Consider the following 23185-nt stretch of genomic DNA (forward strand, 5'->3'; position numbering starts at 1 on the left):
CAATTAAAATATTAAGATTCTACTTGGGGTGGGGTAGTAGTGGTACAGTGGATAATTTTGGAGTCAGGAGAATCTGAGTTTAAATCCATCTTCAACACATTTGATATTAACTAGCTGTATGACCCCATGTGACCACTTAACCCTAATCACATCACCAAAAAAAGAAAAAAAAAACTATTGTGTTTGGCATTTCTGGAGATACAAAGATTAGCTGATTCTAGTTTTTGCCCTGCTTGACATTACTGATATCTCATTTGATGTTTGCCTCCCAATGGTACTAAGTCCTAAACACCAGATTTGAAATTCCGAATGAGGCAAAAGACAATGAAAATGGATGTCAAGAGTATACACTGGCAGTAACAGATAGACTAGTCCATAAAAATTGGCTCCAAAGATATTATGAAAGAAACATGTGCCTGAAAAAAGAGGGGAATATTTTATAATAAGAATGTGTAGAGAGCTTTATGTACTTCTGTATGCTTATATATTAGCACTCTGAGGCTGGTGAGAATAAGAAGACTCCCTCCAAGACATTCACTGGCTTCTTTGGGAAAGATTTATGGGAAGACATGGAAGTGGATTTCTTACTGCCAGATGGAGAGGGGTACATGGACAGGGTCTTTGGGGAGGGTCAGAGCTTTATTTCAACATATCACAGTCCAATCTGAAAGGCCCTGGTGAAACATGCTACAAACACCATTGTTAGCAGGGGAATACTGGCTCCCAGCTTGTGTCCTTTTCCTGGCTTTTTGAAATTGCATAAGTTGGTAACACAGCAGCCTGTATAATAATTCTGGAATACTTTTCTTGCAAACTTCCTTTTTAATGGACAGATTTTTGAACAATACTTGCTTATACTCCTTGTGCGCTCCACCTCTGGAAAAGAAAAAAAAATTGATATATTTAAAGTTCAACAGTTTTAATACAGAAATTAAATCTTTTTCACATAAAAAGCAATTTCTAAATCATTCTATTACTTTTATGATCAACTACAAAATCCTGTTTGATTTTTTAAAGCCAACTTCTTCACAATGTGGTCCCTTCTCCCTTTCCAATCTTCTTACACTTCGCTCCCCAATACGCACTATGCTGCTACTCCTACATGCTTCCCTATGTCCCAGCTCACAGGATATTTCTCTTTATTCCATGCTTGAAATACTCTTTTTCTTTGACCTCCCTTCCTCCTACCCCTTTCCTCGTTTCCTTCCAGACTTAAATTAGATTTTAATTTTGGCAAGAAGGATTCCCCAGTCTCCCTCAATACTATATTGCCTTCCCTCAGGTATCACTTCCAATTTAATTTGTATTTTGTCTATACCACTTCCAATTTAATTTGTATTTTGTCTATACCACTTTCAATTTAATTTGTATTTTGTCTAAACGTGATTGTCCACATATTGTTTCCCTAAGCAAAATGCAAATTCCATATGGAGAGGAACTTTCTTTTTGTCTTTCTTCTCACCCACAGTGATTGAGGTTTTAATGTAAGAAGAGACTGTTTACTACAGTAAGCACTAATAAAATTTAAGAAGAAAATTTAGCTGGGAAAGATTTCATAACTTAGAATGTAAAATTATATAATGTAGAATGTCAGAGGTGGAAGAAACTTAAGATATAAGGCTCTAAGAATGAAATGAGACCTTAGAACAGAGAAGGTTTGGCCAGAGGGGACCTTAGAGTAGGAGATATCAGAGCTGAAAGGGATCTCAGACAAATAATGACAGAAATACAGAAACTCTGGAACATGAAACATAACCTTTCAGGGTTGAGAGAGTCTTTAAAAGAGATAATATCAGAATTTTAAAGAGATTTAAAACATAGAATGTCAGAGTAGAAGGATCCTTTCAGTGGGAGAGAGGGGTGAGGAGGGCTGGACCTTTGATTTCATTGATGTGGGAGAATTCCCAACATGGAAATTCTCTATACTGATACCAGTCAGCCAATTACTTGTATTATCTAGCTTTTATAATTAGAAATGATGCGACTTGCCTTGTGGTTACGAATCTAGGATGTGTCAGAAGCAGGATTTTAATTCATGGTTTTCTGCCTCCATAGCTGCCTACCTATTTCTCCATCACTTCTATTTATCTTCTGCTTTTACTCTGGTCTCCTTTGTGTCTTTAGAAAGAGATATCTTATGCTAAATGAAAGGAGCAGAATCAGGATTTCACTGTACATGGCAACAGCAAGATTATCCTGGTGGACGTGGCTCTTCTCAACCAGGAGCTCTCTTGCAGTACCAAGGACTGATGTGTATTGTGGTTGTAGCCCATGCCAGCTTTGGCCATTTGGAGATGAATTCTGTTGCAAGCCCACAGACCACTTTTGCAGCCCTTCTGCCAAGTGTGGTGGGCAGTGGGAGAAGGGTACTGAGTAAACCATTAGAGATTATTTGTCTTCTCTTTAGCGCAAAGAGCTGTCGTTTCATTTGGATTCTTGGAGTCCTAGATTATGAAGACAGCTGAAATCATTTTGCCTCGTTTGGAAAAAATTTTGGTCTTGAGGATCAGTGAAAATGTCCACTTTCCTTTCTTATTCATCCCATCTCAATGTGTCTTGATCCATTACATTCCACTGTAGTTCCCTCAAGGGCCTGTAAACAGTAGATTGCCAGAATTGGAAGTAATTTCAGAAATAATTTAGTCTAATCCCCTCATCTGACAGGGTTGGAAACTGTCTCAGAGAAGGAACAGGGTCACATAGTGGGTCAGAGGCAGAACTGACTGGATCTCAAATACAAGCCTCTCATCTTGGAACTCCATGTCTCACTCTGTAGTCACAGCCCTTACCGTATAGCCCTACCCAATCCCATCTCACAATAGCATTGTTGATAACTTCTCTCTAAATCCTGGACCTTCTCCAGAATGGTGGCCGGCCCATCCTGTCTCTCACTCTCAGCCGGTGAATATTAATCAGAAAATTGTTGATGGGTAGGCCTGAGGGAAGTGTCAAGCCGCAGCTTGGGAGAGAGGAGAATCCCTAGCAGATAACAGAATCTCTTTCCCTCTCAGTTAAGATTGCTGTTCTTTGCCACTTCTTCCCCTATTTTAAGCTTCCATTGAAATTTAATGATTCAGGACTACATCTCCCCATTGGAAGATTATTCTTAGAGAACCAAATGACCATTATATTTTCAAAACAAAGCTGTGGTTTTAGACTTTTCTTGAGATTACTAAAAATACAAGACTAAGAAAAAATGTTTCCAACTTGGAACGTGTGAATTCCAAGACGATTCAATGAGTTTCATAGTGAATTACCCTGAAAGATGGAGAGAGGATCTCACTGAATCTTCCTCCAGGGCACCTGGTATGGATCCTGGATAATCAAAGACACTGCTAGCATAGTGGCAAGCTCTGCCAGGAATGCCATAAGAATGGGCTTTGGAGGATGAGACTGGATGTGGGGACCAGAAAATTGGTCACTGGGAAATTCATTTTGTTCAGCCATAGAAATTATAGAAATTGCTAATGATGAATAGATTAGCTGCCCCATGGATCCTTGAGAGAACAAAGAAATTGGGAATGGACAGAAAGGAAGAAGAGACAAGGGAAAGGGAAGAATGCAGAGGAAAGGAGAAAAGCTCATTTTCCTTTCAATCCAGTATGACTTGATTTCCTTCACATTGCTATTTTCTCCTTATTATCACTGCTCCTTATGATAACTAGGGCAAGTGTCTGGTAAAAAATTAACTGGCTCTATGATTTCAGGTGGCTCATTTCCCTTTCTTCTCCGAGACTCAGTTCCCTTGTCTGTCAAATGAGAATATCAGACTCAATACTAACCACTCCAATTTAGGAGCTAACATGACTAGATAGTCCATAGGTTCAGGGATCACATCTTATCTAAATTTTATTTTTTCAGCACACAGTATAATGTTAGCAAATATGAAATGAGTAAAAGCTGAACCTAAGGTCAGAAGATTTGGATGTTGTCTATGACTACCTATGTGATCTTGGACAAATTTCTCAGCATCTATGTGACTCAATTTACTTATCAATAAATGAGGTTTAAGGTATCTCTTTTATAACCCTGGTAGTCATGGATTGGTCACTTCCTGGGAGCTGGTCTTTGTCCAGTTCACCTAGTAGGAGGCTCTTTCCAAACTACCTAGGGATACAGCTCTGGAAAATACCGCTTCATTAACACAGATCATTGATCTCTCCCTTGTATACCTTTTATTCATCTTCACACAACTCTCACACACATTTTCCTACAAATACACAGCTCTCCAGATACACACATATGCCTTCTTCATTCTTAGATCCACTGCACTGAGGTACACCATAGCTCCCAGGTACTCAGACACACTCACATACACACACACAGAGAGAGAGAGAGAGAGAGAGACAGCCAAATACAGGACTTTTGAAGTACTTTCTTTGTCATTAATTCAGAATGATATATGTTTAAACCAAATAAATCAAAGAGAAAAAGTCCAAGGATCATAAATCATTGAATTCCTAGAAGTTATATAGTTTCTGGATTTATACCAGACCTTAGGGGTCATCTAACCTGAAGTTCTCCTTTTTTCAGGGGAGAATATTGAGACCCACATGAAGAAGTGCATTTGATGACTTCTTGGTTCTTTCCAGCCCTAATTTTAGGATTTTAAATCTTTTTACATTGAATCCTAGGGTTTCCTGGCTGGAGGGGCCTTAAAACACTGAATATAGAATACTTCTTGCTCAAGATCACACTGGTGGCAGAGGAAACATAGGAAAATTTGAATCTAGAACCTTCAGAAATTTTTCTACTGAAAAATGGGGAAGGCATCATGAAATGAGAAAGATGGAGGTAAAGGCAAAAAAGGAGGGAGATATGATGGGAAATTATAAGAAAATATTTCTTTTTTTTTTAATCTTGTGGATGAACAGTGGATAGTATAAAATTATTCTGGTTCTTTTTTGGTGATGAAAAACAATGTCTAGTCCTGTTTTTTAATACCTTAGGTTTTCTCTTGATAGGTGGAAGGTGGAATTAATTAAAATTATTCATTAGGAATGTGGACCATACCAAAGATCTACCATCTTATCAGGTAATTGATGGTTGATCAATTGATTGGTTGAGAGTGAGTGTGGAATTGAAGCATAAACCAGTTAGTTATACCCAGTGTACTTAGGTGGATAAATCCAAGCTCAGCTTGGAGATAATATTAAGAAAATGTGAGAAACTATTTTTATTAGGTGTCTATGAGTCAGGGAAAGGAAGAAATAAATATTTATATAGCATGTACTATTTGCCAAGTCCTATGTTAAGTGCTTTTTTTATATAAATATTATCTCATCTGATCTTTATAGCAACCTGCAAGGTAGATTGCCATTATTATCCTGATTTTTACAATTGAAGAAACTGAGGCAAACAGAAGTTAAATGATTTGCTCAAAGTCTCCAGGTCTAGTATTCTATCCAGGGTTTGAGGATTCTTATCAAAGATGGTGACTTGAAAGCCCACCTCTCCCAAGTAACACCTCCAGAAAAGTTAAAGTACAGTAACAAAGCAGAGGGTCAGGAAAATGCCAATGAGTGCCCCCATCCTATATAGTTCTAATCAGAAAGTAAGTCTTGAAACCATTGGACTTCCAACCTAGAGGGAAATCCTGAGAGAATGCATCTCCCTGAAAACTGATGCAAGAGCACAGGAACTGGCCCCAGGCCAGGACTGCCAAAGGAGAATGGACCAGGCTCCTTGCAATATTGTTGCATCTGGACTACAAAGGAGCAGGGAGTTTGTGATGTGATCAAACTTGTTTTTAGGCAGTTCACTTTGTTCCCTACTAAAGTGGGACAAGACTTGGGTCTAGACATCTCATCTAAGAGTAAGTAGTAAGGGGCAGAGACTAGGACTGGTATAAAGAACTGTGACTTGGGGCTGAAATCTGGATCCCACCAAGATCTCAGATTGCTTTCTTTCCTAGAACTCGGTCCAACACCATGATCCACACAAGCCTCAGTGTTCCAGATTGAATCTGCTGGAGGAAATTGGGACCAGCCATGGTTGTTGGATGTTCTGTTCCATGATGAAAAAACTAAGGATGATTTCTCATAGCCTACAACTCCCTTTTTGATCTTGTTTAGAGGGACCAAAGTAAAAATAACTAGTAATTACAGATATGAGGAAATTGTAAGAGATATTAAAGGAGGAAGCCAGAGAGCCCTAGTGATGAAGGCGAAATGAGCCAAGCAAAGTAAATCCCTAATACAATGAAGAAATACTATGTATTAAGAATTATGACAAAATATTTGGGATAAAATCCAAGAAAAGAAAACAAATTCTATAATTATTAAAAGAAGAATCCTCTTCACTAGCATTCGCCTCCCTTCTCCTTCTTCCCACCTTAGATGGATTGGTTATAAAAACTGAAAGGATGAGATGAGAAAAATGAAGGGAAAATCTACTTCATGTTCAACTTTTTAAAAATGCTACATATAGTTGAGAAAAAGTTAGAGTCCTTTCTTTTTTTTCCTTAATCAACAATCTGTAAAGATCTACCGTATCTAACTTTTCTAAAATTCCATTTTAGAACTTTTTTGTCTTTGAGCTAGATTTGTCTAGGCCTGAGAAACTTACATTGAAATCCCCAAATATAATTTCATTGCCTGTTTTGTCCTGTTCGTGCTTTATTCCTCTTATATCTCTGTGTCTGAATCTATAGATTCTGACATTAGGACTCAGCTGCCTTCTAACCCTGGAATTTCCCTCAGTATCTGGAACCTTCCCAGCCCGATATGTCCATCTGCCATGCTGGGGGGAATGGGCTCAGGCCAACCATGTTTCATTCTTTGGCTGTGCTTTTGGCTACAGAATTTGCCATCAAACAGCCTGACAAAAATTATCTTAGACTAAGGAGGTTCTAAGAGTTCTATAGTCTAGACATCGAGTTATGCATTCTAATGCGAGGAGGAATTGTTTCATTCTTTGAACTTGTATCCCTAGCGCGGGGCCCAGTACCCAGCAGGCGCTTAATACTTGCTAATGGATTAGAGGTATATTTAATAGATGCTTTGGGGCAGATTGGAGACCCTCGGTAAGTGTTTATTATTAGGAGTGTGTTAGCAGAGGCTTTTGGGCAGAGTGGAAATCCTTATTAAATGTTTATTAGTATGTTAGAGCTGCATTAGTGGATTTTGGGGGCAGACACGACCCTTGATAAATAGTTATGAATGTGTGTTGGGGGCGTGTCAGTAGACGATTTGGGCAGAGCGCAGACCCTTCATAAAGGCTGGGCCGGGGGATGTTGCGCAGCCCCCCCCGGGCTGGCGGGGAGGGGGCGGGGCCCGAGGCTCTGGCCGGCACCGCCCCTTTCTGCCCCCGCAGGCCGAGGAGCGGAGCCACAAGGCCCCTTGGGATTCCGCGGGGTGAGATCTTTCTGGAAGCCGTGCTGAGAGGGGGCCGGACGGAAGAGCGAGCCGGGGAGAATCTGGGCAGACAGACAGACCCCCCGGTAAGAACCCGAAGCCGGGACGCCCTCCCCCAGCCCCAGACCAGCGGGAGGCACCTGCCCGAGCTTGGCCAAGTTCTCTGTGGAAGCCGGGAGCTTTGCGCTCGGAGCTCACTGCCCAGGGCTGGGGCTGGAGGCCTTGCTTGGACTCCTGGTCCCCCTGGAACGAGGACTTAAAGCTGGGGAGAGATGCCCTTTTCTGCTCTTCAGGGCCGTCTCCCACAGGATGCCTTCCCTGATTCCCCTCCCCCAACCCCAGCTGCTGACCCCCTCAGTCGTCCTGTATGTATTTTGTATAAATATCTAAATGTGTGCGAGTGGTGTCAGCACTCGGCACAGGACCTAGCGTATAGGAGGCGCTTCATAAATGCTAGCGGACAAGTTCCGCAGAGGAACTGATTTGTTCTTGTCTTTTTATTCCCGGTGTCTGGCACATAGTAGGTGCTTCATAAATGCTTGTTGGATCCCTGTCTGGTACACAGTAGGTGCTTCATAAATGCATGTTGGATTCCTAGTGTTTGACATGCAGTAGGTGCTCATGAATGCTTTTGGATCCCTAGTGTCTGGTACATAGAAGGTGCTTAATAAATGTTTGTTGACATAGGTTGGAAGTGATCTGCTCCAACTTTCTCCTTTTACAAAGAAGGAAATGAGATTCTGAAAAAGATCAAATTTCTTGGCCAATCTAGGGTCAAAGATTCCATCTAAAAGGATCTTTGGCTTTTTATCATGCTACTAATAAATGTTTAGTGACTGATGCTTCCCTAGCCAATAGCTCCGGGCAAGCCTCTTAACCCTTCTGAGACATTTTCTCATCTGTAAATTGGGGAAAGTCTCTAAAAGTTCCTTCCAACTTTTAATCCCATGGTCCTATGACTTATAAAACCAGGGGTCTCTAGGCAGAGTGTGATGGCCCATCTCAGCCTGGGGGAGGCAAACAGCTCCTAATCCTAATATTAGGGAGATGATCCAAGGTCTCTCCTCAGGAATACTCTAGAATTGAGAGTGGGGAGAAAGGGGAAGTATCAGCCTCAGCTGGGGCTGTGCATTCACACAGTATCCTAGGGCCTCGCTCAGCTATTCTGAGAGAGGGATATCTCCCTCCTTAGATTTTTCATAGAAATTTTGTTCTGCTGGGTTCTGACTTTGCCCCAAAGTCACTAAGAAGATCTGAATTTGAATCTCAACTTTGTTAATATGACACTTCCCTCTCTGTCTGGCCCCCCAGTTTCCTTATCTATAAAGTGATCATTGTAATTTTAGATGATCTATCCTTATAAGGTTAAGTGTTCTTAACCTGGGATCCTTGAACTTTTAAAGGAATATTTCCCTTATAATACTGTATTTATGCATTTAAAAGCCTTGCTCTGAGAAGGGGTCCATAGGCTACACCAGATTGCTAAAGAATTCTTCTACCTCTAAAAATCCTTTGGTCCCACTCTCTGGATTACGGCACACATTTTCCTATTCCAGGGCCCCTCTGCCCACATCTAATTTCATTTTTTATTAAAGCTTTTTATTTTCAAAACATATGCATGGATAGTTTTTCAACATTGACCCCTGCAAGACCTTGTGTTCCAGATTTTCTCCTTCCTCCTACACCCTCCCAGATGGCAAGTAATCCAATATACAACATATAATTTCATTGTAGGCTTCTTGGACAGGATCGCTTAACATATATAATGATGTAACCCCAACCTCCTATCAAGGGACAGGTACTTAACAGGCACTTAAATAGTTGTGTAAGTTGAAGTTAGTTAAGTGGAAGTTTATAGGATGGTATGAAAATGAGGCAGCAGTGGGATAAAATAAGGGAAAGGAAAAGCACATGGCTATATGTCAGGCTAAGTGCTTTACAAATATTTTTTGTATGGGATGGGGTGGAACAGAATGGAATGGAACAATTAAACTGTCAGTAATGGCTCATAAAATAAATCCTGGCATACTAATATATTGGTTCTTTCTGTAGGGCAGGTGTGACTCTGCAGAGGAAATGAAGTTGGTCCTCGGGCTCCTGCTGTCCATGGCATGGGCAGTGCTCCAAGCAAACATCACCCTGACTGGAAAGCAAAGTAAGACCTCATATAATATATTATTATTACATAATTTTATATAATAATATGTTATATTGTTAATATAACATATGAGTATATGTACTTTTTATAACATAATATATAATTTTCTCAGGGTCCTGGATACAAAAGGGGGAAATAACAAGAGGGCTAGTTAACAAGTTCGGATCTGGTAAACAAAGTAGCAGATTCTTCTGGTCCTACCAGGCCCTGTTGGAATAGGCTTTTTTAGGAGGTGGGCCAGTTGGGTTTGTTAAGAGTCATGATATAGATGAAAAGGTAGTTGATTTAGTTGAATAGAAGCTCTGCCACATGGCTATGGGCAAGCTATAGAACCCCTTCAGATCTCAGTTTCCTCCACTGTAAAATGAGTGGGTTGGATTGAATAATTTCTAGCTCCATATTCTGTGATCCTCTTGAAATATGGGACATTGGCCATCCATGATGGAAAATGAAGTATCTCCTGGGAAGACGAGCCAGGAGGTTAATGTCACTGGATCATAGAGTGTGTGAGGATTGACAAGAGGATATAAGGAATAAGAAAATTAGAAGGGACCAAGTTTTGGGAGGACTTTGAAAGCTAAGAAGAAAATAAGATTGAGGAAGACAGGCTCTCTCTGTTGGCCAAGTATTTGGCTGATGTCCTATAAAAGTGAGAATCACTCATTCTGCTTGACTCCTAAGAACTAAATTAAAAGTGATGGATGAAGGTGGAAGAAAGGCATATTATATCTTTCTATAAAGAAAAGCCTTTTTAAGGAGGGCTGCCACCAAACTAAGGCACTGCTTTAGTAGGGAGTGAATGAACTGTCAGTAGATGTCTCTAAATTGGAATTTGATTACTGCTTCAGATATAATAGAGAACATCCTTCTCAAGGGACAGTTTAGGGATCTGATCCAGGTGTGAGGTTTTAGGATTCAAATTTAGGAAGCAGAAATCAGGGGGAGGAGAGGATAGAAGGCAGACCTTCTCAGGCCAGGGAAAGGTTGGGAAACATTCATAGGAGTGCCACCATCTACCCCTTCATGATCATTATTTCTTCCTCTAAACAGTATTTCTGACGTGTCATGTGTGTGAGGAGGTCAATACTTTTACCTGCAAGAATCCAGAGAAGTGCAATGTAGGAGATGCATTCTGCATCACCGTGGGTACCAGTAAGTTCTTTACCCCTCATTCTCTCTCTTTACCTGAGTGACAGGGGAAGGCTTTTGAGTAGAACATGGATTTAGTTAAGCAGGGACATGGGCTTAGGTCAGGGACCTTACGCCCTTTGAGCCACAAGTTACTCACTTTTTGGTAGTGTTGAAGAATGGAGTCTATGTGCTAATCATTTCCTCTCACCCCATATTTCCAACTTGTTTGGGTGTGGTAACTCATTTGCATTGAGACTCAATACTCAATTAATTCATGTATTCAATATTCATGCACTCAGTAAGCATTAATTACCTTCTGACTGTGTACAAAGCACTAAAGTCAGTGAGTCAATTTATTAAGCATCTGTTATATTCCATGGCATTGTATTAAGGACTGGAGAATACAAAAAAAGGCTGAAACAGCCCCTGCCTCAGAGAGCATTATTATTCTAATAAGGGAAACAACATGTAAAAATCTGTGTGCCCTATATAAAATATATACAAAATAAAGGTAAAACTTTATATTTATTATATTTATTTTACATATTTATAATTATATTTTCATTTATTATTTAAATTTATATTTATTTTATTTCTTTTTTGCGAGACAATTGGGATAAAGTGACAGGCCTAGAGTCACATAGTTAGTGTTAAGTATCCAAGACTGGATTTGAACTTCTTACTTCTGAACTGATGCTTTATCTACTGTGCCAGTTAACTTCCAGAGGCAGGTAATTTTAGAGGGAAGATGCTGGTTGGATGGCAGTAGAGAGGGGCAACCAGAAAGATCTCTTGGAGAGAATATGGTTGGAGCTGAGCCTTGGAGGAAGCCAGTAGGTAAAGGAAAAGAGGGAGAGCATTCTATGTGTGGGACATAGCCCACGAAAAGGCACACATTGTAGTGATGCAGTTGTGTGAAGGGTGCCAAGCAGGTCAGGGTCATTGGATCATACAGTATGTTCAGGAAGTATAAAAAAGATTGGAAGGGTAAAGAAGCATCAGGTTGCAAAAGCTTAAAAGTCAAAAAGAAAATTCTGGAGTTAATGGGGCTTCTGGAGATTAATGAATGGGTATGTGATGTGTTCAGACTGGAAATTTAGAAAGATCACTTTGATAGCTGTTAGAAAACAGATTTAAGAGATCAATGAGAAAGTTTATAGTAATTGACTCATGAGATAATGAAGTCCTGTACCTAGGGGAATGGCTGTGTGAAGAGAAGGGGATTCATGTAAGATGTGAAGGTAGAAATGATAAATTGACAACATATTTACGTGTTTATATTCCAGTGGCTCCCTGCTATTCCCAATATCAAATCTAAAGCCCTCTGTTTAGTATCTAAAGCCCTTCAGCTTGTTCCCTTCCTGATTTTCTGATCTTTTTATATTTTCTGTGCCCCAAGTGATCATATGGACTATTTGTGCCTAACTTGTAGTATAGCATTCTGAGGTCATATTAGTCTGATCAGCCACAGTCGAACACACAATAGTTTGACTCCAACACTTTGGTCCTGTTTGAGAACAAAGGACAACCAATCAGTATTTGACAACTTTGCGTGGATTCTTCCCGGCCATTTCCCAGCCTTACCTTGTGCCCTCCCTCCCCATCTCCCTGCTCCATGCTCTCTCTGAAATTGCCTTCCATTTTAATTTTCATTTCCTGTCTACTTTCATTATACAGTTTCCCTCCCCCTTTAGAATGTGGACTTAAGAATAGAGACCACGTTTTGTTCTTTCTTTTCAACTCTTTCTCCCCCCCCCAATATATAGCCCATAGTAATAGGAGCTTGATAAATGTTTGTCAACTGACTTCCATCCTAGTCATCTCATTCTTGAAAGGATTCCCACAAAGTAGGGGAGGATAACCAGAATAATAATGGGACTGAAGGCTTCATCATATATAAAAATGATTGAAGGAACAAGGGAAGTCAGAGAGCATTCTCTGTGTTACTATTATAAGAAAGCTTGAAATCTGTTCTCTCTTGCTCTCTTTCTGAATCACCTAGCCTTGTGGAGAGCCAAAAGAATGGGATGGCTGGGAAAAAGAAGTGGGTTTCTTTGGGGGGCAGCATCATAAAAATTGCTTACAAGTATTTGAAAGGTCCCCTCAAAGAAAAGAGATTAGAGTTCTGTTTGACCATAGAAGCAGGGATAAGAGCAATGAGTTGGTTTCAGGGAGCAAATTTTAAATTCATTAAAAGAAAAAAAAATAAACAAAAAAGATTCCATACAATGAAAGGTGTTCATAGTGAAATGGTAAACTTCAGGAGATATTAGTTTCTCAGTCAACTAGAAGTCATCCTTGCTAGTGATAATGAGGAGGAGACTTAGGGGTGAGATCAGATGATCATTAAGATTCTGTCCAGTTTTAGATTCTTTGTGCATTCAAATAGTGGAATATATTAGAGTATATCCCCCTTCCCACCTCATGATAGACTATATGCTCTTTGAAGATAAGAACTGATTTTTTTTTGTTACTAGTATTTATCACAGTCCTTTGTGCATGGTAGAAATTTAATAAATGCTTATTGGAGTTAATGTGGCTAATGAGAAGCAGCATTGTATATAGTACAAAGCACATAGATGGCTATTTTTCTAATGACTATAGTTCAGACCTGTAATCCATAACTATAGGACACTTTTAGAGTATAAAGTACCTCCACATGTGGATTTGCAACTGCCCTGTAATTTCTGGTCTTACAGTATTTTCTAGGTTAAATGCACACAGCCATACAACTAGTGAGGGCCACAGGCAGTATTTGAACCTAGACCTTCCTGACCCCCAGATCTGCTCTCGTCTACTCCATCCTGCCTATCATATCTGCATCCTTGTGACCATTGTGGGCAATTAAACAATGAGTTTTGGGTTTTTTTTTAATTCACCTCTTTTTTTCTTCTTCCCACAGGGCTGACCAATCGCTACTTGCTTGTTTCCAAGCAGTGTCATAAATTGTGCCCATTTTTGGATTACTATTATCAAAAGTTTTCATACGAGAAAGAATTTCCGAGTGCTTTTGTCTATTCCCATTGTTGTGCTGAGAATTTATGCAACTTTGGCATCCCCTTCACCTCAGAGGGGGACACAGACATCTATGGCCAGAATAATTTAGTAGGCGTTGCCCATCAGAGGGTCAGCAACACAGGGCTGGTGATAGTTCTAAGCTTCCTGCCTGCCCTGCTTCAGGTTAGCTTGTGACCTGGATCCTCCATCTCACAGAGCCCTAAAAATGGTCATCACACTCATTCCCTAGCAACAATGCTTTTTAACAGCCATGTCCTATTGGAGAGGTCATAAACCCTATAATTTTATAGCCTTCTCTCCTCTCCCCCCTTTCACTTCCACTCCCATGCTGTCAAGGCATTAATAGGGAAGGGTGGGCTGAAAGCAAAAGCCATTGCTTAAATGTTAATAAAAGTAAATATTTTTGGATTGAAACTGGGTCTTCTTGAGAAAATTTTACTCATCTTCTGTTTCTCTTACTTGCCTAACATGGATTGCAATTTGTCAATTCTTATTTGAGTGTGTGTCGAGAGTAGAAGCTCTATAGGGCAGGAACCCTGTCTATTTACATTGTGTCTCTTCCCTTTCTTTTTCTCCCCTCACACTCAATACATGGGCATGATATGATAGCAATCCATTTTTCTTTGAGGGTAGAAAGACTGAAAAGAATGAGAAAATCTGGATTAAAGTTCAAGCTACAACACTAGTTCACCATTAGAACTTGGGTATGCAACTTCCCTTATACTTACTTCAGTTTCCCCATTGTTAAATAAGGAGATTGGAGTCACTGATCTGTAAGGACCCTTCCAACTATAAATACAGGTGGCACCCTCCACCAGCAGGGCTTTCTCCATCAAACAGCAGTCACACAGTTGCTACTAGGGAAAGAATCCCTGCTTTCTCCTGTCCTCTAGTTTTTATCCAAATTTACCAAAAGTACAAAGTTTTAAGAAGAAAACCTAGAAGTCGTCAAATTGGTCAATCAACTGGCATATAGTAAGTACCTAATATGTGCCAGCCAAACACTGTATTAAGCACTTAGGATAAAAAGAAAGGTAAAACCAGCCCCTGCTTTCAAAAAGCTCACAATTTAATTGGGAAGATGACATGCAACTTACAAATTACCATCTACAAATGAAATTAATAGGCAGTAATCTCAGCAGATTTTAAATTAAAGGAATTAATTTTTTAAAAGGAATCTAAAATTAAAAAGTATTTCTTACAAAAGGTAGGATTTTAGATGAAACTGAAGGAAGCTTGAAGGAAGCCAGCAAAGATAAAGCCGGAGAGCCCTCCAGGAGTGGGGAATAATCAGAAAAAATACCTGGAGATAGGAGCTAGATATCTAGTTTGAGGAACAAGGAGGAGACCAGTATCATTGGATCACAGAGTGTGGGGGGGGGGGGGGGGGGAGAGTTGAAGGTAGGAGCAGAGTCAGGCTGGAAGAAGCCAGGTGAGGAAGGACTTTGAAAGCCAAACAGAAAATTTAAAAATTTGTTATGGATGCCATAGGGAGCCACTGAAGTTGACTGAAGAAGAAGGTGATATAATCAGATTTTTTTTTAGAATACAGGAAGATGAATTGGAGTGAGAAGAGGCTTAAGGCAAGAAGCCCATCCTGTGGGCTATTGCAAAAGTCAGTCATAAGGTGATAATGGTCCACACTAGAGTGGTTGCAAAAGTAGAAAGGGCAGGACTTGATCACTGATTAAATATGGCTGAAGAGATGGAAGAAGAAGAGGACATCTAGGTGAACATCCTGAGTTACTGGAAATCATGGAAAGAAACAGGAAAATTAGGAAGAAAGGAGGTTTTGAGGGAACAAATAATGAGCTCAATGTTGGGTTTGTTAAATTTAAGATGTCTATGGGATATCCAATTTGATGTATGTTATAGGCATTTGGAAATGTGAGACTGGATTTCAGGAGAGACATTAGGGCTAGATAAGTAGATCTGAAAATCATCATTGGAAGGATGATCATTGAATATTTGGGGAGGGAGTGATGAGGTCCCCAAAAAAGACAGTATAGAGAAAGAGGGCCCAGGATAATTCTGAGATATCCATGATTAGTTGGCGACCTACTTGAAGATCCAACAAATATAGTTAACATTTAAATAGTGCTCATTATATGCCAGAATATAATTTTCTAATGCTTAGAAAACTGAGGGGAAATTGCCTAGGGCCACACAGCTAATGAGTTTGAGGCTGGTTTTGAATTCAGGACTTCCTAACTTCAGGCCATGCACTTTATCCACCTAGCTTCCCAGTAGCAAAGGAGCCTGAGAAGAGTCAGATAGGTGGGAGAAGAACCAGAAAAGAGTGGAATTAGGAAGGTCCAGAATGAAGGGAGTTTCATGAAGAAAAGAGTGATTGATGCTACCAGAAGTGCAAAGAGATCAAGAAGTTTGAAGATTGAGAAAATGCCAGTAGATTTACCATTTAAGAAATTTCTAACAACTTTGGAGAGGGCAGTGTCGGTTGAACAATAAAGAGAAAAACCAGAATGCAAAATAAACAAAAAATAAATCTTTTTGTCATACTTCCTGCCAAAAAAAAAGGTGCTGAATGTAAATGACCTTCTTGAGGAGTTTAGCCATAAAAAAAAAGGAAAACTAATATGCTTTTAGAGTGAATGAAAAGAGGCATTGTGTTTAGAGAGGTGATAGGCTCATTGTGATATGAAAATGGTAATTTGTGAAGAAGGAAAGGTAGACACATTTGTTATCTAGTGGATGCTGGATTTAACACCTCTCAGCTTCAGTTTCCCTATCTGTTACAATGGAAAATAGTAATAGCAACCTTCCTTTCAGAGCTCTTATGAGGTCCCAATTAGATTGCATGTGTGAAATGCTCTGCAAATCTTAAAATATTATACAAATATAAATATTACATAAAATATAAATTATGTAAAGTAAATAAATATATAAGTATTATATAAATATAAAAATTGCCCTCCACTCCCAATATTTCTTGTTTGGAATATTGTATTTAATTTGGTCTATAGATTTTTTAAATGCACAATGATAAATTGTAGAACATTGTAAAGATGTTGATGAAAATAATGAGAAGGATCTGATATGAGGAGAGTGAGAAAGTCACAGGTTGTTGTTATCATTTGTCCTTTGTTCTCTAAGAGGACCAAGACATTAGGAGGTGATACCTTGACACAAATTGGATTTAAGTGAGGGAGGACTGTGAAAAATCACCAGCTTCACTTTTTCCTCATGAGCCACCTGAGTCCAGTAGTGAAAGATAGATCAAGATGACTGGAGATGGCCCTGGAGACCTTGGTCTTCTTAAATTAAGGTCTTCACCTGGTCTATTTGACTGAAACAACTCCCAAGAAGTGATTAAGGCTAGCTAAAAAATTAGGTATAAATGGCTTCTTTTATCTAGTCAATAAAATGCCATAAAAGAGTGAATTTGAAGGAGTAAAGGAGGAATAATGTTACAGGTGGAGGGATATGGTAGCTACTATCAAGTACTTGTGCGACCTTTTGCTTGCTTTGTTGGCTACTGATACTTCCTATAAACATACAGAAAGACAGATTAAGAACTTTAATTTAAACTCTTTCTGAACTATTTTTTGGTTATCTTCTCAAGATGGACTTTGAACCTATTAACACCCTGTAATATCCCATTTAATCACTAGGGGGAGGTCTGAGTGTCCTTGTTAATTTCAAAAAAAAAATTTTGCCTTTCCAACTTTTGATTCAAGAATTGTGTTTGTACCCTTAAGCGTGCAATGGGTCTCTCAATTCTAACTTATGGGCTAGAAATAGTAGAAATTCCTAAAAGTAACCTGGCTCTGCCATCATTCCTTAGCATATTCACTATTAATTCTCACTCTTTAGTACCTAATGAATTCAGTCAAGCAGTATCAATCTAATCAAAAAGCCAAGTCTTTCTTTAATTGCATTTTTAAATTTATATTTAATTTTAATCTTATTTTTCTCAATTATATGCAAACAAAAATTTTTAACTTTTTCAAAATTCTGACTTTCACATTATCTTCCTCCCTGCTCTCCTCATCCTTGAGAAGGCAAGCAATTTGATACAGATTACAGAAGTTTTCCATATTAGTCATATGCCAAAACAAAACAGACTCCCCCTCAAGAATAACAATCTTTCAAAAGTGTTTTTCACTGTGAATTCAGACTTCATCAGCTCTTTCTCTGAAGGTGGGAACATTTTTCATTATTTGGAATTGTCTTGGATCATTGTCTTGCTGGGAATAGCTAAGTCTTTCAAAGTTGTTATCATAAAATATTGTGTTTATAATATTGTGGTTATGCTCACTTCATTTTGCATCAGCTTATACAAGAGACAAAGTATTTTTTCAAATGACTATAGTTAACTTTGATTTTTTTATCCGAAAACTGCCTGTTCATATCCTTTGATCATTTATCAATTGGAGAATGACTCATTCTTACAAATTGTATTCAGTTCACTATATATTTGAAAAATTAGGCATTTATCAGAGAAACTTGCTGTAAAAATTTCCTCATTTTCTGCTTTCCTTTTAATATTGGTTGCATTGTTTGGGGATTTTTTGTGCAAAACCTTTTTAATTTGATGTAATCAAAATTTTTTCATTTTAGATCGCAAAATTCTATTTCTTGTTTGGTCATAAATTCTTTAACCATCAATCTGACTAGTAAAATACTCCATGCTCCCCTAATTTGCTTATTATATTGCCCTTTATGTCTAAATCCTATGCCCATTTTGATCTTATATTGGTTTACAATGTAAGATGTTATTAGTCTATACCTCATTTCTACTCAACTCTTTCCAGTATTCTCAGCATTTTTTGTCCGAGACTCCCCCCATCAAAATCTTGGATCTGTGGGTTTGTCAGTCACTAAATTACTATGGTCATTTACCACTCATATTGTGCACCTGAGATATTTTACTAATTTCTCCCACTATTCCTTAGCCCAGTATCAGATTGTTTTGATGATGATGCTTTTAATAGTTTGCTATACTGTTAAGTCACATTTTTTTCATTGATTCTCTTGATGTCCTTGACCTTTTGTTCTTACAGGTAAATTTTGTTATTATTTTTCCTAGCTCTATAAAATAATCTTTGGTGATGTGATTATTATGGCACTAATTAAGTGAATTAATTTAGGTAGAATTATATTTTTATTATATTAGCTCATTCTAGCAATGAGCAATTAATGTTTCTCCAGTTTAGAGCTGATTTTATTACTATGAAAAGTGTTTTGTAATTGTATTCATAGAGTTCCTGGGTTTTTGTTTAGAGTTTTTTTTTTTTGACAGGTAGACGTATGAGTATTTTATATTGTCCTCGGTTATTTTAAGTGCTATTTCTCTTTCTGTCTCTTCCTGTCGAAGTTTGTTAGTAATTTGTTCAATTTATGTGGGTTCACTTTATATCCTGCAACATGGCTGAAGTTTTTAATTAGTTTTTCTAGTTTTAAGTTGATTCTTTAGGATTATCTAAGTATACCATTATATCATCTACAAAGTGACAGTTTTGTTTCTATATTGCCTATTTTAATTTCTTCAATTTCTTTTTCTTCTCACAGCTTGCCTTTCTAGAATAATATTGAATAAGAATGGTGATAATGGACATCCTTGCTTCTAGCTTATTCTCATTATAAATGATGCTAACAATGGTTTTAGATAGATATTGCCTATCATTTTAAGGAAAGCTTGTTTATTCCTACACTTTCTAATGTTTTTAATAGGAATAAATGTGTTTTGTCAAAAGCTCTTTCTGCATCTTTTAAGATAAACATAAAATTTTTGTTGATTTTGTTATTGATATGGTCAGTTTCACTAATGGTTTTCCTAATACTGAACCAGTCCTGGGATACATGACCTGCCTAGTCATAGTGTATGTTCTTTGTGATATTTTGCTGTAATCTCCTTGCTAACACTTTATTTGAAAATTTTACATCAATTTTCATTAAGGAAATTGGTTTATAGTTTTCTTCATCTATTTTTTTCTCTTCCAGGTTTAGATATCAGCCCCATGTTTTTGTTGAAAAGAATTTGATAGAACTTCTTTTTTAACTATTTTTTTTCAAATTGTTTATTGAAATTAATTAGCTTGGTAGAATTCACTTGCGAATCCATTTGGACTTGGAGATTTTTGTTAGGGAGTTCATTGATAGCTTTTTCCATTTCTTTTTCTAAGTATTATTTAAGTATCCTATTTACTCTTCTGTTAGTTTGGGAAATTTATATTTTTGCAAATATTCATCCATTTCATCAAACAGGTTTTTATAAAATATCTATTATGTATGATAGAAACTGTGCTAGGTGTTAGATGCTCAGTATGAGTAAAAAGAATGAAATAATCCTTTCTTACAGAAAGCTTGCATTCTAATAAAGGAATATATACATACAAATATATACATATACACAATTACGAAGAGATTAAATGTAAATATTTACAAAATCATTAAAATTTCATTTGAGGTGGATGTCAGTAGCAATTGATGAGATCAGGACAAGTTTCATGCAGAAAATCACATTCAAGTTTTGTGGTGAGGGAAGGAAGGAGGTATATGAGACAGAGGTGAGAAGGAAGAGCATTTAAGGAATGGGAAGTGAAAAGCTATGTATGAGGAACACATAAAAGGCAAATTTGATTAGATTAGGCGTAATAATTTCCAGTGAAGCTAAAAAGATTAAGGCCAGATTATGAAGTGCTTTAAAAACTAAACAAAACCATTTATTTTAACTTAGAGACAAGAAGGAACTACGGGAGTTAATTGAGTAGGGGAGTGTTGAGCAGATCATTTTGGCAGAAAGAGTGAGACAAAGACAAAAAGATGGAAGAGGAGAAGGGGGAAAAACAATGAAAAAGACAGAATAAGAACAATCAGTAGGAGGAAAAACTGGAGAGACTATAACAATAATTAGCATCTACATAGTGCTTTAAGATTTGCAAGTATTCTACATGGATTATCTCACTGGATCCTCCTGAAAGGTAAATGTTAAATATTAGTCAAGCAACTTGCCCAAGGACACATATCTAGTGAGTGTCTGAGATGAGGTTTGAAGCTGGATCTTTTCGATTTGAAGCTGGATCTTTTCGATTTCATAGCCAATGCTCTCTCCATTTTGGGAGGCTATCTAGAAACCGAAGCCCAGAGAGAGGGATAGAATGTAGAGGAGGAGATATGTCAGGAGTAATAGATGGAGCTGATAGGTGAAGCAGGATGGAGATTAAAAAAAAAAAAAAAAAAAAAGACTCGTATTTGGCAGTTTAAAGTTCATTGATAAGTCTAAAAAGAGCAGTTTAAGTTGAGTGATGGAAGTTAGAAGTCAGGTTGCAGAAGTGAAAGAAAAGAAAGTTGAAGTTGTAAATATAAGAACCTTTTTCAAGAAGTTCAACTGAGAGGGGCAGCTAGGTAGTACAGTAGATAGAGCATCATTCCTAGAGTCAGAAGGACCTGAGTTCAGACCTAGCTTTAGACACTTACTAGCCATGTGCCTTGAAGTTAACTTCCATTTCCTCATCTGTAAAGTGAACTGAAGAAGGAAATGGCCAATCACTTCACTGTCTGCCAAGAAAACCCACATGAGGTTATGTTGCTTTTGTTGTCTAGTCATTTCAGTTTCATCCAACTTGCAAAAGAAAGCAATTGATTGAATGTTATTTTTATTTATAAAAAAAAAAGTTTTAAAGTATTATTTTAACAGTGAATAAGCAATTTAAAAGATAAGAAAAACAGGAGTAAGAATACAAGCCTTTGGGGCAGTGGTAATAAAACAGAGAAGGGGAAAGTTAAGCATTGATCATTGGGAGCTGGGCACATTTCATTCCGGACCCAACTGGACAGCTTAAAAAAACAATTATTCATTCATTTACTTATTTGTTTGGTTAGAAATTTCTTATGTCTAACACTACTTCTCCTTTCTATTGAAATGATTTTTAAATAAAGAAAAGAGAGTCAATATATATATTTCCAAAAAAAAAATTCTCCCACTGGCCATATCCAAACACATGTGTTTCATACTGAATTTTAAATTTATTTCTTCTCTGGCAAAACACAGTGATTTAGTATTACATTAACCAGAGTTTTAATGCCCTTCAAATTTAAAAAATAATGTTTTAAAGAAAATTGTCATTTTGTACTATTCCTCCAGGGGATGTGGGAAAACTGGGACATTGACACATTGTTGGTAGAATTGTGAATGCATCCAGCCATTCTGGAGAGTGATTTGGAACTATCCTCAAAAAATTATTATATATATAATCCTGGAAACTGAATGGATGCCCATCAATTGGAGAATGGCTGGGTAAATTGTGGTATATGAATGTTATGGAATATTATTGTTCTGTAAGAAATGATCAGCAGGATGAATACAGAGAGGCTTGGAGAGACTTACATGAACTCATGCTAAGTGAAATGAGCAGAACCAGGAGAACTCTGGGAAATGAGTGTGAACCACAACATAGCATTTCCACTCCCTCCCATTTTGTCCACTTGCATTTTTGATTTCCTTCTTAGATTAATTTTACCTTATTTTTAAGTCCAATTTTTCTTGTGCGGCAAAATAACTGTATGGATATGTATACATATACAACAAAAACAAAACAAAAACAAAAAACTCTAGTTAGACCTTATCTTCTGTCATCCATACTTCACAAAAATTCTTGTTTTCTCAAGTTAAGAAGGGTTTCTGTCTTCTGTGACATTGAACTGTATTTTCTGGAAGCCCATATTCATTGGCCCTTGGAGACTTCCTCTGCCAAGAGAGATCTGTCTCTAAGAAGCCTCTGCCAATAAAATAAAATAAAATGTAATAAATATACTGCTTAAGGGATTTTTTAAAATCAATACTGGCTATGGAATCATTTTAAGTACTCTAACTCTAAATCACTGCCCATTTTCAAAATAATGACCTTGGATGAGACTTTTGAGAAATGAATACTCAGGGCTTTGAACATTCAAACAAAACAAAACAAAGGGTTGCAAAATTTGTCCCTGGCCTGAATTTTTATATTTATCTTATGACTCTTCTGCATCAGCTCATTACTTTGATAAATAGGATTTCCTGTATTAGAGGGGCCAACAGGCAATAGCCCGGGGCTAGTCAGGCCCCATAATAAAACATCAATGATGACAAATTTACAATCTGTAGGATTTTAGGAAGAAAAAGATGGAAAGCATTAAAATAGACTTATAACAGTATGATTCAGATTTCTAAGGAATAGCTTATGAGCAATATAAGTATTTTGATTAAACCCAATATTCCAAATTCTTTCAAATTTCAATTCTTTCAGATTTCCCACCATCTCTAAGACACTCTGATGGAATTTCCATTTTCCATTGTTTAAGTACTATTCACTGAAACCAAACTAACTCTAAGCATACTTTATAGCTAATATGCATAGTTTAAAAATAAACAAAAAACAAATCTTCGCACTAGTCATATCCAAACACAAATGCATTTTAAATCTATTGTCTTTATGGCAAAACATTGTAGTTTATTATTCCATTAACCAGAGTTTTAACATCTTTCAAATTAAAAAAAAAATTAAAGAATATTGTTATTCAA

The 23185-nt window shown here is 37.6% G+C and overlaps 1 protein-coding gene across 1 annotated transcript; it reads left to right on the plus strand.

The window, feature by feature from the left end:
- Positions 1 to 7231: 7231 nt before the first annotated feature.
- GML (glycosylphosphatidylinositol anchored molecule like) lies at positions 7232 to 14090 on the plus strand. Its single transcript, XM_031947508.1, has 4 exons — positions 7232 to 7441; positions 9408 to 9510; positions 10564 to 10665; positions 13547 to 14090. Exons 1-4 carry the CDS (start codon positions 7232 to 7234, stop codon positions 13834 to 13836), a joined length of 705 nt encoding a protein of 234 aa, XP_031803368.1. The 3' UTR covers positions 13837 to 14090.
- Positions 14091 to 23185: the final 9095 nt, after the last annotated feature.

This window comes from Sarcophilus harrisii, chromosome 1 (assembly GCF_902635505.1).
Source record: "Sarcophilus harrisii chromosome 1, mSarHar1.11, whole genome shotgun sequence".
Lineage (NCBI taxonomy): Eukaryota > Metazoa > Chordata > Mammalia > Dasyuromorphia > Dasyuridae > Sarcophilus > Sarcophilus harrisii.

What these genes read in the sequence shown, in the direction of transcription:
- GML (XM_031947508.1), top strand. Translation starts at nt 7,232, where the DNA reads ATGTTGCGCAGCCCCCCCCGGGCTGGCGGGGAGGGGGCGGGGCCCGAG. An exon ending in GCAGACAGACAGACCCCCCG is followed by an intron (nt 7,442 to 9,407) that starts GTAAGAACCCGA and finishes TTCTTTCTGTAG; the next exon opens with GGCAGGTGTGACTCTGCAGA. An exon ending in CTGCATCACCGTGGGTACCA is followed by an intron (nt 10,666 to 13,546) that starts GTAAGTTCTTTA and finishes TTCTTCCCACAG; the next exon opens with GGCTGACCAATCGCTACTTG.